At 36.3% G+C, this 15811-nt stretch overlaps 1 protein-coding gene across 1 annotated transcript in view; it reads left to right on the top strand.

Moving 5' to 3' along the window:
- The window catches only part of LOC150084414 (regulating synaptic membrane exocytosis protein 2-like), a 547165-nt gene extending 531953 nt beyond the window's left edge, over positions 1–15212 (top strand). The window contains exons 20-21 of the mRNA XM_090376052.1: positions 12365–12504; positions 14190–15212. Of these exons, the coding sequence (XP_090232178.1) occupies positions 12365–12504; positions 14190–14381 (332 nt within the window). The 3' untranslated portion in view covers positions 14382–15212. The remainder of the gene's footprint in view (positions 1–12364; positions 12505–14189) is intronic.
- Positions 15213–15811: the final 599 nt, after the last annotated feature.

Consider the following 15811-nt stretch of genomic DNA (forward strand, 5'->3'; position numbering starts at 1 on the left):
AGAATATCTACGATTAGCATTAGCCTGCCGTTGACTTGACGATAAGCTTTGTATACTGTTAAATTTTGGGTACTGTGAAATATTAGTGGTTTAATCGCTACGATAGCGTTATCATATTTTACGTTACTTAATTGCAGTTATTACCGACTCGTCATGCGACGTAGCTTAACGACTGCAGACTTCTTGTTAGTTTTCAGTAATCATGCTTTTCAGCGCCTGAGCGTATCCGGTTCCAGCTGCATGTTCAAAATGGCGATACACTTCGCTGAAAATCGATCCTCCTGCCACAGTTTATTTATTTTATTTTTTTCTTTTTTTTGCGGCGATCCTCCTGCCACAGTTTCTTTTTCTTTCTTTTTTTCTTTTTTTGTGGGGGGGGGGGTAGAAAAGTTTATCTCACGGTGTTTAATCGAACTTCAATGCTGATGAAGAATATAAACTCTTTTCATTTTGGCTAATGACTTCTGCAGCCAATATATAAACAGTTGAAGTCTGTAGCCGATATGAAAAGAGTTCATATTCTTCACCAACATTGTTACATAAATTGATTCGTACAACTTATGCGCGTTATTGACAAAGTAAAACCAAACTTTAACAAATCACAATAGCCACAGAAAAACTTGGCAGTGATAGTCAGAACATTGATTTCAGTGCTTTAGTTAATAATATGCTACTGCATGGTAATAAAAACGCTTTATTTACATTTGAGAGAAACATAAGCACATTGTTAAGATTTTGGTTAAGAACAAGATGTCAGGGGTTTAAAAAAAAAATTAGATTAGTTATAATACGATATTATACAAATATCTCAGTAGTCCAGCGGATTATTATTGTTTTCCAACTTGTAGTTCGCATGACTTGACAATACGACAGATTTTTTGCAAAGCCAACGTTCCCGCTAACAGTAATGGGAAATACAGATAAGCCTATAACACCTATGGAGAGGGAGTGCAGTAGCACATGCTCCTTGAGTAGACCGGGGTTCAAGCCCCTGACTGCTAAATACGGTCGTTCTGCCAACACGCATTGGACCAGGGTGACAGATTATGGTCCATTTCCCTCAACATGAATTGTTGAGGAGGCTTCCATTCTGCAGTGGGTTGATAATGGCTGCAGTTTTTTACCTATCTTTTACTACTAATAATTGAGGATACATGTCTAGTTAAGTGAGGATACATACAAGTTAGTGCAAAAGCATAATTTTAACGTAGCCATCTACCAAAGTAGTTAAATTAATTAATTAAATTGGCATCGTTTTGGTTATATCTCATATTGCGAATGCCCTCACAATGAGTTGCCATGCGAGGATACATATCATTGTATTTAAATAATAGTTATTATTATATTTTCATTCACATTTTAACCGCAGAAGGTTAATATTAAATAGCCTTGCAGCCTTGTGGTTCGAAGACTCTACCAGAAATATAAAAGTAGTCCGCGATTTAAAACTCAAATATAAAAGTGGTATCGGAAAAAAGGTTGGAGAAATACTGTCTTAGGCTACTTACCCAGAAAGTATGCAAACCCGACCTAAAAAAGGAAAGTTATTTTATGCGAAAATTTGCACTAAAATAACTTTCAGCCATAGAGTATTCGATTGCTGGAATAAATTTACATCTAGCGTTGTGGAAATAAGACAGTTTGAATAAATTCAGGGAAGGGCTCGAAAATTATTAGAGGGGACAGACAGACGATGCAGATACGATATTTGTTTTTGGATGATGTATAAGCTTGCTTCATTACATAATTTGCCACTACTAATATTACAAATAATTTTTTTTCCAGTGTAAAAGAACTGTATAAAGAAGCAATCCAACAATTAAAAATTTTTGCAACGCAAAAGAACAAATATGATTTTGTCATCCGAGAGGATTTCATAACTAACAAATTAAATTATGTAATCAGAAGTTAGTAAGGCATAGCAAGAGATAGATTAAATTTTCAAGCTGCACACCATGAATTAAGACTGTACAGTACTTGTTAACAAGAGAGACTGTTTCTATGTAGTTGGATACACTTAACTAGATGAGGTTCAAGAAATATTTTCTGAGTATATCAAAGAAATTAAGCCATGCAGTGGTATAAACAGCAAGGTGTAGGGGTTACAAGGCCTGCTAGGGGCTCATATGGGAATAACAATTAGATGGGTTATAGTTACTAAAAACAGTGACAGGCACACAGTTACTTATACAATAATGCTAAGGACAAAATGAATAAGTTTGATAAGTTTTAAATAGTGGTTAAGTCGTCAAATGCCGACAATGTAATTATAACAAAACATGGTATCACTTTGATATTAGGATGCAGAATTTGAATTATAACGATAATAATGAGTAGAGAAAGGGCAGATATGATAGAAAGGGGCGAGTAGAATGATTTGTGTTTTTGGTTAAGAAGCACATTGAGTCTAAAACAGTACGACCAAAAGATACAAGCCATTGCAGTCTTGAGTCAGCCTGATGTGACATAACGGAGGGGAAGTGAGAGTAGGATCTGTTATAGGCCATTACTATATTGAGTATAATTAACAGCGAGAGAAAAAAAACTTAAGTGGGCCAGCAAAGAAGAACGTCTTGTCATGCGCGATTTTAACTTACCGAATATTTATTGTAACTAGTGGGTTGGTAGATCGCTTGGGAGCAGAACATTTCTTGATTTGCTGCATGGCTGTATGTCTCCACCATCATGTTAGAAAGGCAACAAGAGAAAACAATATTTTTGATTGATTATCTGCAGATTCATCTTGTATTAAGAATCTTTAAGTACAGAATCATTTAAGTGGCAGTGATTATAGTGTATTTATGTTAGATTTATTCATAAAAATTAACTACTGTAAAGGGGAGGGATTTTGTTTTCGCAAAAGTAATCACTTATTTTCAGCAGATACCACCACCCAGACGACACCCTTTGAAAAATGGTATGGGATAAAACTGTGCTATCCACATACTGTCCCAATTAGCCTTAGGAAAGCAAAAAGGTGTAGGAAAGTGATAATAGGAGAGGAAAAAGAAGAAATGCCGTCGAAAGAAGAAAGGGACAGTTACTCTTCACACTCGAAGCTTATTGGCTTCTCATCGGAGGTACCCTGTTGTTGCAATAGTGACAACCCAGTTGTGAAGTATAACTCCACAATATGAGAGATGCGTGATGGTGTGCATGGTTAATACCATGGCAACTCGTTGTAAAGGTATTCACAATATGAGATAGAATTAAAACGATGCATTAAAACTACGTACCTTGGTAGTATAAATGATGTGTGTATAAACAAACTTCTACATACTCTTAGGCATTTAGCCAAGAAATATCTTTTAGATTAAACCACGCACACCATCAGACATCTCTCATATTGTGGAATTATACTTCATAACTGGGTTTTCACTACTGCAACACCAGGATACCTGTCCACCCACTGATGAGGAGCCAATAAGCTCCCAAACGGTGCCGTATTGGGAGGCCTGATGGCCACGGGGTTTCCTGGAATTGTTAACAACAATCTTCTCTACTAGGGAAGAGTTGCCTATTCGAGGAATTTATGAGTTTTTGAATGGTGTGAGTTGAAAGAGTAACTGTCCCTTTCTTCCTTCGACAGAATTTCTTCCTCTTCCTCTCCTACTATCACCTTCCTACATCTTTTTTGCTTTCCTAAGTCTAATAGGGACAGTATGAGGATAACAGAGATCTTTATCCCATACCATATTTCAAACGGTGCCGTCTGGGTGGTGGCATCCGCCGAGAATAAGTAACATTAGTCTTCTCTATACGGTGAAACGTTACTTATTCGAGGTAGTGCAATACCATGGAAAATGGCTGTGAAAGTATTCACAATATGAGATATAATTAAAACGATGCATTAAAACTACGTACCATGGTAGTATAAATTATGTGTGTGCATTACCCATGCATAAACAAACTTCTACATACTCTTAGGCATTTAGCCAAGAAATATCTTTTAGATTAAACCACGCACACCATCACACATCTCTCATATTGTGGAATTATACTTCATAACTGGGTTGTCACTATTGCAATACCAGGTTACCTGCCCACCCACTGATGAGGAGACAAGCTCCAAATCGGTGCGTCTACGGGGATATTTATGGGGCCCTCGTTACCGAGAACAGGTAACAACAGGCTTCCTTAATGGGGAAGTGTTGCCTATTCGGGGATTTATGGATGGTTTAGTTTAGTTCAGTGAGTGAGTGTGAGGAGTAACTGCCCTCTTCCTCTTTCGACGGCATTTCTTCTTCTTTCTCTCCTACTATCACTTTCCTACGCCTTTTTGCTTTCCTATGTCTAATAGGGACAGTATATGGATAACACTGTTTTTCGAACGCTGCCGTCTGGGTGGTGGTATACGCCGAGAATAAGTAACGTTCTTCTCCACATGTGAAGCGTTACTTATTCGAAGTATTGCAATACCATGGCAAATTGTTGTGAAGGTATTCATAACATGAGATATAATTAAACCGATGCATTAAAACTACCTTGGTTGTAGAAATGATGTGTGTGCATTACCCACGTATTAACAAACTAATTGATATAACCACATTTTCCTTAATGGACAATGTCGCCTAGTTTGCAGTATAAACAGCCCAACAGCTTCGTACGCTACAGCAGTGGTAATTTGCATTTTGTGGTGCAATTCAAAGAGATAAAGTAGCATTTACGGGACGTGGGAAAGATATTTCGTAGTTTCAAAAGGACATGTGGGACATTATGCTTCGGGAGCTTCCATATCGGAATCGGCATGGCTTGTTGATTGCTCACAGCTACTGTCGTTAAGGTGTACAAAGAATGGTTTGAAGAAGAATAAGAGAAATTTACCTCGATATGATAAGTAGAACACTTCCGTATGATACTCACCAGAAATTAAAAACGAATAAAAGATTAACGCAACATGATTACAATAAAAAATCAATTTAAAACAATTCAAAAATTAATTAAAATTCAAAAAAAATTTTAAATTAATTAAAATTAAACGTAAATTTGAAAAACGATTTTACTTCCTGAAACAGGCAATGCTTTTCGACCGTATGTCGTGAAATTACGGGAATGGAAATTACGGACGTTGTGAGATTGAATCTTAAATAGAGAGATTATTTGCCCTCACGCATGCGGATGAAAGGCTGCGATTATTTGTCTTCGCGTATATGCGCGCAGAAGACCACGAATCGAAGATTAGATATGGACGGAGAACGTTAATAGAATTCTCATCTAATTTAATTTCGACGGTTTCTGCAATTAATAGTCTGGTATAATTACGTTGGACACTAAGTATTTTGGCATAGTTAAATAAAAATGTATGTTTTTCCTTTAACGGAATGAAAGGCTAATTCTGACGCTGCTGAACGAGAAGCACGAACTCAGGATGCGTGCTGTTTAACGCGAACAATCAGAGGGAATCCGTGGATCCTTGGTAAGACGAGTCGTAATTACCAAGAAATGTTGTATACCAAGTCATTTAGTTATGTCTGAGCGATTGTTCAGTATAACGTCAGTACAGAAAGGACTGAGCGATTGTTCAGTATAGCGTATAATTTCCTTATTGGTCTGGTCACAATCTTAAATTCGGTATCTTTAAAGAATCTGTTGAGCTGCTTGTGCCACTGTTCAATGTATGGGACAGAAATAAAGTATTTTTAGATGTTATTATTGTTGGTTGGTGTAGTTTTTTCTATCCTATCCTTAGCTGGTATGCTAATTCGGTTTATTGTAGCAAAGGGATAATTCCTGTTTAAGAATCTGCTGGTTAATATCTGTATTTCTGAGTCTAAAGCAAATTGCGTCGTTATATATTTATAGGCATTCAGAAACTGATTAAAGATAATAGCCCTTTTGTAGGTGACCAGGTGACTTTACGAGTTGCCATGGTAGCTATTATAATGTAGAAGCATACTGGTGTTTTTTATTTTACGATAGATGTTAAATTGGATTTTATTAGCGTCCCAAGTAAGCGAGAAATTTAGAAAACTTAATGACTTAGTATCCGTATTTTCCCTTTCCACTGTAAAATTAAGTCTAGGATGGATATTATTAAACGAAAGTAATACCTTGAATAGTGCTACTATCAGTAATAACCAGAACATCGTCTAAATACCTCCCGTAGTATGCGATACATGGTAGAAAAGGCGTCAAATGTATACGCTCAATTGTTGAGAGATAGACTTCCGATATTAAGCCGCTTAGACTCAATTCGATTGGCAAACCAAAATTTGTTTATATACTTTGTCTCGAAAGGTGATATGGTTGGCTTAAACTAAAAGTTTAATTAAGTGAAACATTTCTTTAATAAGGGAGCTTCATATAACTAATCAATAAGCGTTATTATTTAACATATCCCAAAGAACATCTAATGTGTATTTAACGTTTACATTCGTATATAAGGAAGTAACATCCAGTGAGAATAAATTATTATTATCGCCTAGTCTACAGTCCTTAAGGTTATTAAATAATGTATCGTAGTTTTTTTTTTTTTTTTTATTATTCCAATTTGTATCGCCTGTCTAGAAGGTTTTATAATGCTATAAACATGTGTGGCTAAGGATGAAAATGCCGAGTTTCTGTAAGAAACAATGAGCCAACTAGGAAATTCGTTCTTATGCAGTTTTACCTGACCGAAAAATGCAGGAATGTTGTATGTTCTGGCCTTAAATCACTTTAACTGAGACATGGTAAGGTACTCATTTTTTCGATACGCAGTTAAAGTTTTATTGTACTGATTGACCAAATTGGTAAAAAGAACTGGATCTACCTCAAGATAAGTAGAGGTATCTGATATAATTGAATTAACGGCGAATTTCCACATATCTATTCTACAACTGCCTTTCCTCAATCTGAATTTATGCCGCATCAGGTGCGGAATCTGAGAAAGAGAAAGAATTTCGTTAGCATTGAGCTTCCTCAATTCATTCAAGGCCTTATACACCTCAATCATATCACCTCGCAGGTGCCTAGTCTCCACACTCAGCAATTTGCAGAACTTAAGCCTTTCTTTGTAGCAGCAACCCTTTGTTCCACTCACAAATCTTGTTGCCCTTCTCTGTACTCGTTCCAGCAGCATCTTTCCTAAAATTAGGCCTCCAGACCTGTATGCAGTACTCAACGTGTGGCCTGACCATTGCCTTATACTAAGGGATAATCACTTCTTTATCCCTGCTAGCAAAATTCCTATATATCATTGACAAGACCCCATGAGGTACTCTTGCAGCCTGCCTGCACTGCTCAGAAAACTTCATATCTGACTGCACAATTACCCCCAGGCCTTTTGCATTCTCTATTACCCTGAGTATAGTACCGCACAGTTAGTATGTTACTCTGGGGATACTGCTACCCATATGCAGCAATTTGCATTTGTCAATGTTAAACTTCAGTTGCCTTCTCTCAGCCCACCTGCTAAATTTTTCCAGATTCTGTTGCAGAAGCGTACCGTCCCTACTGTCATTAACAACCCTGTCAACCTTCGTATCGTCTGCAACCTTGGACATTGAGCCAGATATACCTTCATCAATATCATTGATAAATACAGAAAACAACAATGGGTCCAACACGGACCCCTGGATGACACCAATAATAGCATTAGTCCACGAAGAGCAATATCTATTAATTACTACTCTGTGTCTTCTCCCACTCAACCATCCCTTTATCCAGAGGGATAAATAAATTAAAACGACATAATCTCCTATCGATGTAATAATTAACAATTATTAACTGATTAGTAATAATAAAGTTAATTAATACATGAATTACATTTATTATCACCGGTCAGTTACTAACTTGTAAATTATTACATAGATATGAGTATCCACATCTTTGATTATAGGTGGAGTCCAGACTGAAAGAATTCTTAAAATGAACGCTGTTGTTATTTGACCTTAGGTGGAAGGGCCAGGGTTGTTCAATGGTCCATTAGTTATTCCAGTTATTTCAGTTTTCACATGTCAATGACCTCTACAGCCATGACACGCGATACACACCATCTGAATTATACCAAACAATGGTAAATAGTGCACTATGACGCAAATAGTCTATGCCTCCTCCCAACCACCCAAAAAAATAACCAAGACTTTCACAACTTTGATTGTAACTTTACAGCCTGAGACTATATAGCAATTTTTAATTGCCTACTTTCATGACTTATAACTTCTAAGGAAGGGCTGAACTTCCTTCCGCACTTTGCTTACATCCGTAGGAAAACATAAGCGGCGCTCTGGACAACCAGGCAGGAACTCTCCGGTATTAGAAATCCCAATTTAATGAACCAGTACATCAATAGATGTGTTATTCCTATTCCTCTATATGCGCGTCTGCGCGGGTAGCATAGTGGTATCGTCACCGTCCTCCCCACACCATATGGAAAAAGCCCAGATTCGAATCCCGTCGATAGTCGATCTGAGGCATAGATAGCAAGGTCTTCTTCCTCAGAAACGGGTTTTTTCGTCGAAAAAACAGGAAAATCGACCAGAGAAGACACGCAACTTACAGACACAAAATACAGGTTTATGTAATGAATTACGGGTGACCCTAATATAATAATTTAATAAATAATTTTTTATTCCTCTATACGCATCACAAATCTGGTCATCAGCTCGTGAAAGCAGTATATATACTGGCTTTTGAGATGGCTAAACAGAATGACAGGTAGGCATTTTACCATCTCAAGAGCTATACTTACTCCAATTCAGAGGTCACACCCTGGAGAAAAACGATCACAACAAGGAATGCCACTTGCTCAGATCTTAACGGGACGGCTGGATTCAGCAAAAGCCCGAGAGTGGATAATAACACCCGGAGTAAAACAAAGATGAGTTGCTAATAAGGAACCACAACTTAGGGTCGCATTATCAATCCTGAAAAACTCTGCACAAGCCAAACATACAGAAAAGAAGTTCTCGAAAACTGCTACCCACAGATACAAATGTAATAAAACGTAAACAAGAACCTCCATACAATAGCTATCAGGAATCCTGACCTCATCTAGAAACACTATCCTGGATATGTCTCACTTACTCCACTCTACTCCGGCAGAAGAAAGTGATTGCTGGAAACAGTAAAAATGAACTTTTGCGTTTTTATTCTGTATTATACTGTATTCTGTATGCTGGTCAGCTGCGAATATCCGTGCTAATGTAAATATAGTGATAGTATGCTTTAAATGCAGCAGTATTAAGTTTTACTCGTTTATATTTATTAAGCAGTGTAAGTCTTAAGCAGATTACAAGTTATTACATGTATCGTATAATTATGATGATAAGTATTGCATATATCGTATAATTATGATAAGTATTACATGTATTGTGTAATTTAGTAACAAGTAATATATAATGTAAAATTGTATATAATATTATTTTCTGTTGCGTAATAGAATATGTATATTCCCTCCCCCGTCAATGGCTGTAACCGGGTGTCTCCTAGGAGAAATCATAATAAATGAAAAGTGTTATTCAATACAGTAAACACCCGTTATAACGCTCTCGCTTATAGTGCTGTTCAGCTTTTAGCGCTCTTTTCTTTCGATCCCGTGATCAATCCTGTGAAATTGGAATGGGTCCCGCTTATAGTCCTCTTTTGGGACGGTCCCTTAAAAAGTGCTATAACAGGAATTCGCTGTATATATTTTTGCTACTTGTTTACACAATGTTAAAACCTAGTACACAAACTGGTCTGTCACTGCTTCACTGCGATATCTGATTGTAAATCAGATATCGCATACAATGCAGTGCGTTACGCTTCAGAAGCGTTAACAAACAGTAATAATATGGAAACTTTTAATATGAAGTTTTAATGAAATTTGAGAAGGGTCAAAAAATCTTACGGAACGGCCAAAATATAATATTTCAAGAAAATCCATCCACCGGGAGTCAAGTTATTACATGCGGACCGACAAACAATAATATTCGAATTTTAACTGATCCAATTAGGTAAAATTTGGGATGGCTCTACAAAACTTTTTAAAAGGACCAATTATAAAATTTCAGGAAAATCCATCCACTTAGAGTCGAGTTATTACATGAGACTATTCGTATTCGTATGTCGAAATTAGCGGACCCCAGGGTTTTATCCATTAGCCGCTCATAAGCATGCAAGACGGCCAGCATCTACAAAAAAATAAATAAATAATAATTGCCAGATTTCTGTTAATTCTATTTTAATGAAATTTGGAACGGTTCAACAAATTATTTTATATGGCTGAAATATACAATTAATGAAACTCCGTCCACTGGGAGTCGAGTTGTAATATGCAGACGGACGATATGGTAAAGACAAATAGGTGCATTATGCATGTACACTCAATTTCATGAATTATGACCACTGAATTATGAACAAGTACCTAATACCGTGTTGAGCCACTGTTCGCACGGATAACAAACACTATTCCCTAGGCATTTACTCCACTAGATGATGGTAGAGATCTGCAGCCATGCTGCATGCAAGGCTTTTCAGAGTGTCGGAATAGACGGCAGTTGAGTGTACATACACCTCACTTTCCTTTCCAAACATCCCACAGGTGTTCAGTTGGACTGGGGTCAGGCAAATTTGAAGGCCAATATAGGTAATATCTTCATTATTCACGAACCACTTGTTCATAGCGCGAGCCCGACGACAAGGCGCATTTCCTGGAAAATCCCGTTTCTGTCCGGTAAAAAATGCAACATGACAGGGTGCACAAGGCCTCCTAAGAGCTGCCGATAGACTCAAAATTGAAACGTTGGTTCATACGCACCAGGGGTCCTAGTTTTTGCCAGAAAAACAGGCCTCATATTAAGCAACCACAGCCACCTTCCTGAATAGTCAGCACCAAACAAGATGGGTCCATGGACTCGCGTTGCTTGCGCCATAGGAAGGTATCCGTCGGCTTTTTGCACCAGGTATTTGGACTTAACCGACGAGCAAACTCGTTTCAGGTCCTCCAGTGTCCAACGAGCGTGTTGTAGACACCACAGCAATCGCCGCCGACGATGAGCAGCGGCGAGGAGAGGTTGTTTCTTGTGTCGTATACTGTGTAACCCCATACATCTGTGCAGTGCATCGTCATTTGGGAAATTGTTCTTGAATTCCCTATACTGTATTGCGATTTCAACTGACGCACAGTGACCTGCTTTGAGCCCGTAAAACGCGCTGAACCCTTCACTTATCACAAACATCCACCTTGCCTAATCCTTTACAGTTCTGTCGACGATAGACTCAAAGCATTGGGAAATTGTTCTTGAATTTCCTATACTGTATTGCGATTTCAACTGACGCACAGTGACCTGCTTTGAGCCCGTAAAACGCGCTGAACCCTTCGCTTATCACGAACCTTGCCTAATCCTTTACAGTTCTGTCGGCGGGAGGTGATTTGTCCCGTTCCACACCATTTTTGTATACCTAAATGACAGTAGCTGTGAGCAACCGACAAGACATGCCGTTTCCGATATGGAAGCACCAGGCGCACGAGCTCTCTCAATCATGCCCCTTTGAAATTCCGTGATATCTTTAGCAGGTCCCATAACTGCTACTTTATCACTTTGACTTGCACATGATGTAAATTACCACTGCTAAAGCATACAAAGCTGTTCGGCTGTTTATACTGCTGCATAGTCCATTACGGATGAGGTGGTTCAAATTCAGTGATTTGTTATGTCTATGCTATTACGCTTAAAAAAAAAATAGCATAAAATATTTATTACAACCGACGCGACGTCTATTAATATTTATAAAAAACATAAAATAAATTGACAGTGCTTTTATGAAGGCTTTCTATAAGGGAAGTTATCATAATTAAGTGGACTTAACTATATTTTTAAGAAAAACATTAGACTATCAGTGGTTTTCAACCGGGGTGTCGCAACAACATTCCAGGGGGCCACGTAATTTGGGTATAAGTTCCTTAAGTTTATTTATTTATTTTAATTTATATATTTATTTCATTATAAAAAGGTGTATGGTATCGTTTTAATTCTGTGGTGATCTATAATTGATGTTTATTTAGTACCTCCATATAAAGAATAAAATTATAATATATATACTGTATATAATTTGTTTTATGAATTGCAATTTTGTTTATAGTTATATTATTGTAATAACTATCATATAACATATATTTTTAATATATATATATATAGTGAGAGAATTGGATCTGTTTGTTTATTATTTGGTTTTTTTAGGAGCATTAGCAACTAAGGCCATATTGCTCCGGAATCGGATCTAACAGGCAGAAAATTGAGTAGGGGTGCCACAAAATAAAATAAATTACTTGGGGTGCCGTTATTAAAAGAAGATCGAAAACCACTACGCTATCGTGTAATATACAATACTCCTGCTTTTGCACTGAGAAACCGGTACTAAGGTTTTTATATTCTGATGGTATTTCTTTAATTTTTTTCAGCTCCTTATGTCAAGTTATATTTGGTAAACGGCAGGAAGTGTGTTGCCAAGGCCAAAACTTCTACAGTTAGGAGAACATTGGATCCCTTGTACCAACAGCAATTAGCATTCCACGAAAACTACAGGAAATGTGTCTTACAGGTAATGTTTTCCTGACCATTAGGGAAGAAGAGTTTTCCATAACTATGCAATGCAATTAAGTGAATCTTTTCCTCAGTAGTAAAAAAGAAAAAAAGAAAAATTCATATGCATGAGTCATTACAACTGTGGTTTTATACGCGCTATTTGGTAAAATCAACAAATCCAATACGTGTTGGATTTATTGATTTTATCTAATGACAACATTTATACTTACTGACGAACAAAGTACGCTTTTTTTTTTTTTTTTAATTTATCTTTTAAACAGATACAAGTGCTCAAATGTTCACAGCTTGCTTGAAAACGCTTCAGCATGACGTAATAACCATTAACACACAAAAATCTTGAATCGTCACTCTCTTCCACAAGGCAATTTACTTATTTCGGATAAATAGTGTCATTCAAAAAATTTCAAAGGATTTTTTTGAATGACTGTTTTTTTTTTTTTTTTTTTTTTTTTGGGATAAAAGTCGAAGTGTATTTTTACATGATGAGCCGTCTGGCCATACAAGACTACTCTTGTCCTGTTCATCACTACAGTGAGTTAGCGCTCCATCGTGCATAAATCATTATCTAATTATTAAAAGCATGTCATCTATAAATGAAAACAATATTGTCCTGAGACTCCAAGTGCAAGGACCCATAAGTCCCGCGAGAAAAATATGCGGATCAATAAAATGGTCACCCATTATCCATACCACATATTAAGAAGAGTTGCTAATGTCGCATAACCAGAATGAGATTAGATTCCCTTCTGCCCAAGCGTGTGCCTTATGAATATTCAGGATTCTAATACCCTAATATTAATATCTGAGCATAATCTTCAATTATGCTCAAGATCTGCTATTGTCATAGGAGACCTTGTTTACTGTTGTATTACAACACTTGTGATTTAGCTTAAAAGGGCATATAAAACACAATTAGATGTTGTTATTCAAACGCTTTGTTTATCAATTTGCTAAATAATAGCCGCAGAGAAAAGTGGCTATCAATCGTGTTCGCGCAGTAAGAATCCATATTCATATGAACCTTTTTACATATTTTCAACAGAGGAAGACATCCTGTAAATGGCATCGCATAATTACAAAATACCCTGTACAATTTTTAAATTAATAATTTTATTACCTATGTTCAAAACCTTGCTGGAGTCTCTTTCCGAAGGAAAATAATCAAAGTTTTCATACTATAAAAATTTTATAATTTTTTAGGTTTTGTAATAGTTACTATTAAATATTATATAAAGAATAAATAACAATATTACATGGTATTTTTCTTTTACCATCTACAAGCATATGTAGACAAAAACTCTATTTAGTAGGAAATATCTATTTTTTGATCAAATATTATAATTTAATATATTATTTAATTCTCTCTCTCTCTCTCTCTCTCTCTCATACATTTGCCCCATAAAAAAATTGTTTCTCAAGTTTTATAATTATTATAAATTTATTTTGTAGAACATTTAATAATTAATTTATTATAATATAATTTCTTTTGATAGTCTGATACTTTAATTAAATAACTTTTAAGGTGGAAACATTTGCATACCTTATTTATTTTAAAATTAATAAAAATACTGAAATTTTATTTCATTTAAACATATATAAATAAAAGTATTTTAAGTGTCATACAGGTGCTTGACCATTATTTATTTTTATTTTTTTTTTTTTTTCAATTGTCATCAATAGGTGGCGGTGTGGGGTGACTACGGCCGTATGGAAAAAAAAGTGCTCATGGGAGTGGCTCAAATCATGCTAGAAAATTTGGACCTTTCAAACTTGGTGATTGGCTGGTATAAACTATTTTATCATACGTCACTTGTGGATGTGCCTGCTGGATCTCAGATCAGTGGTGTGTTATCTCTGGACAGCTTCGGCTGACTGAATGACTCTCCTTACAACTACAGAGATTCCGCTGCTGCTGCTGCCATGAAAATATTCAAAGAAAGATGACTGAAGTGGATACATTTAATAAACGGGGGGGGGGGTGCCTTGTGATTACAGAAGACTTTATCGGATTTTCCCCCGTTCTGGGATCAGTGCCTGTTTTATTGAGCGATACCGTTTTCTGCTACCTTCCTCATAGACTACTAGATCATGTAGGATATTGATCACAGTTCCTTTCTTTTTTATTACCCTTTCCCATGTTCTTCCTTCCTTTTTGCTGAACAACACTGCGCAGGCTTCTTGCAAATAGTCTGCAAATTCAATGAAGACAAACCTTCCTAAATTTCAGCCCGAAGGCCAACTATGAAAGTGCTGCAAATCAAAAGGGACGAACCGAATTTCATTACTATTCCTGCTAAAAATAAATTCAAATTCCGAAATAAGTAAGTGGCGCCATCTAGTCTGCGCAGTAAAGCGCAGAGTAAAGTTTAAATTTTGACGAGTGAACACAATGGTGCCATCTATGGCGTTTTATAGACACTATATTAAAAACTGAGTGAACTGGTCGAGAAACACGAGGAAAAGCTGATCGTGAAAGTAACTTCCTACTAAACAGATATTAATATCAAGTACCTGAATGTCAGATGACATACAAATGTGATGTTACTTGTCGATCAACGGGTCTTTCAATACAAAACTAAGACATTTTGATCTTTGGATGAGACATTTATACCGAGACTCTGGGGGTTATTCCTGCTTGACTGTGATTTCCATTTATTTTTGTCTCTTACGTTATTGTAAGTAGAGAACGGACATTCCAGAGAATTGTGCAATTCAGATACTGTGTTTTTCACTTGGATGGAAAATATAAGCTTGAACTTGTGTCTCGGTTTCTTATTTATAGCTTTTCCTTGTGCTGTTCTAATCAAGCACACAACGAAAGTTATTCATATGGGTGTTTAAAATAATGGTTTAAGTAAAGTGACTTATCAAGGTATTAATTAGCAAATCGATTAAATTCGATTAAAATTTCTTCATTCATTGTTAATCAATGTTCAAAATATTATTATTTCTTTCTTCGTCACATCATAAACAAAAAAAGTCGCATTTTATATTCTGGGGGACTTCGTCATCGTTTAACATGACAGCGATGAAAATGTAATTTTGTAAAAACTCAAACTAGACCATTAATTATACTGCTCATGAATAATTAGAACGAACAATCCAATTACTTCACTAGATTTATATATTATCCATATTTTTGTTCAACTGTTTACAGACAGATTTCTCTTTTTTAATTCACTTGCGAAAGATCAATCCGGTAGCTATGAGCCACAGCTCTGAACTGTAATATATATTCTTCATCTAAGAAAAATCTACCTGAAAAATTATCCATTATCCATTTCCGCCAAACTGGTAGCGTT

The sequence above is a fragment of the Mastigoproctus giganteus genome, chromosome 6 (genome assembly GCF_048544385.1).
Source record: "Mastigoproctus giganteus isolate SK-2022 chromosome 6, ASM4854438v1, whole genome shotgun sequence".
Lineage (NCBI taxonomy): Eukaryota > Metazoa > Arthropoda > Arachnida > Uropygi > Thelyphonidae > Mastigoproctus > Mastigoproctus giganteus.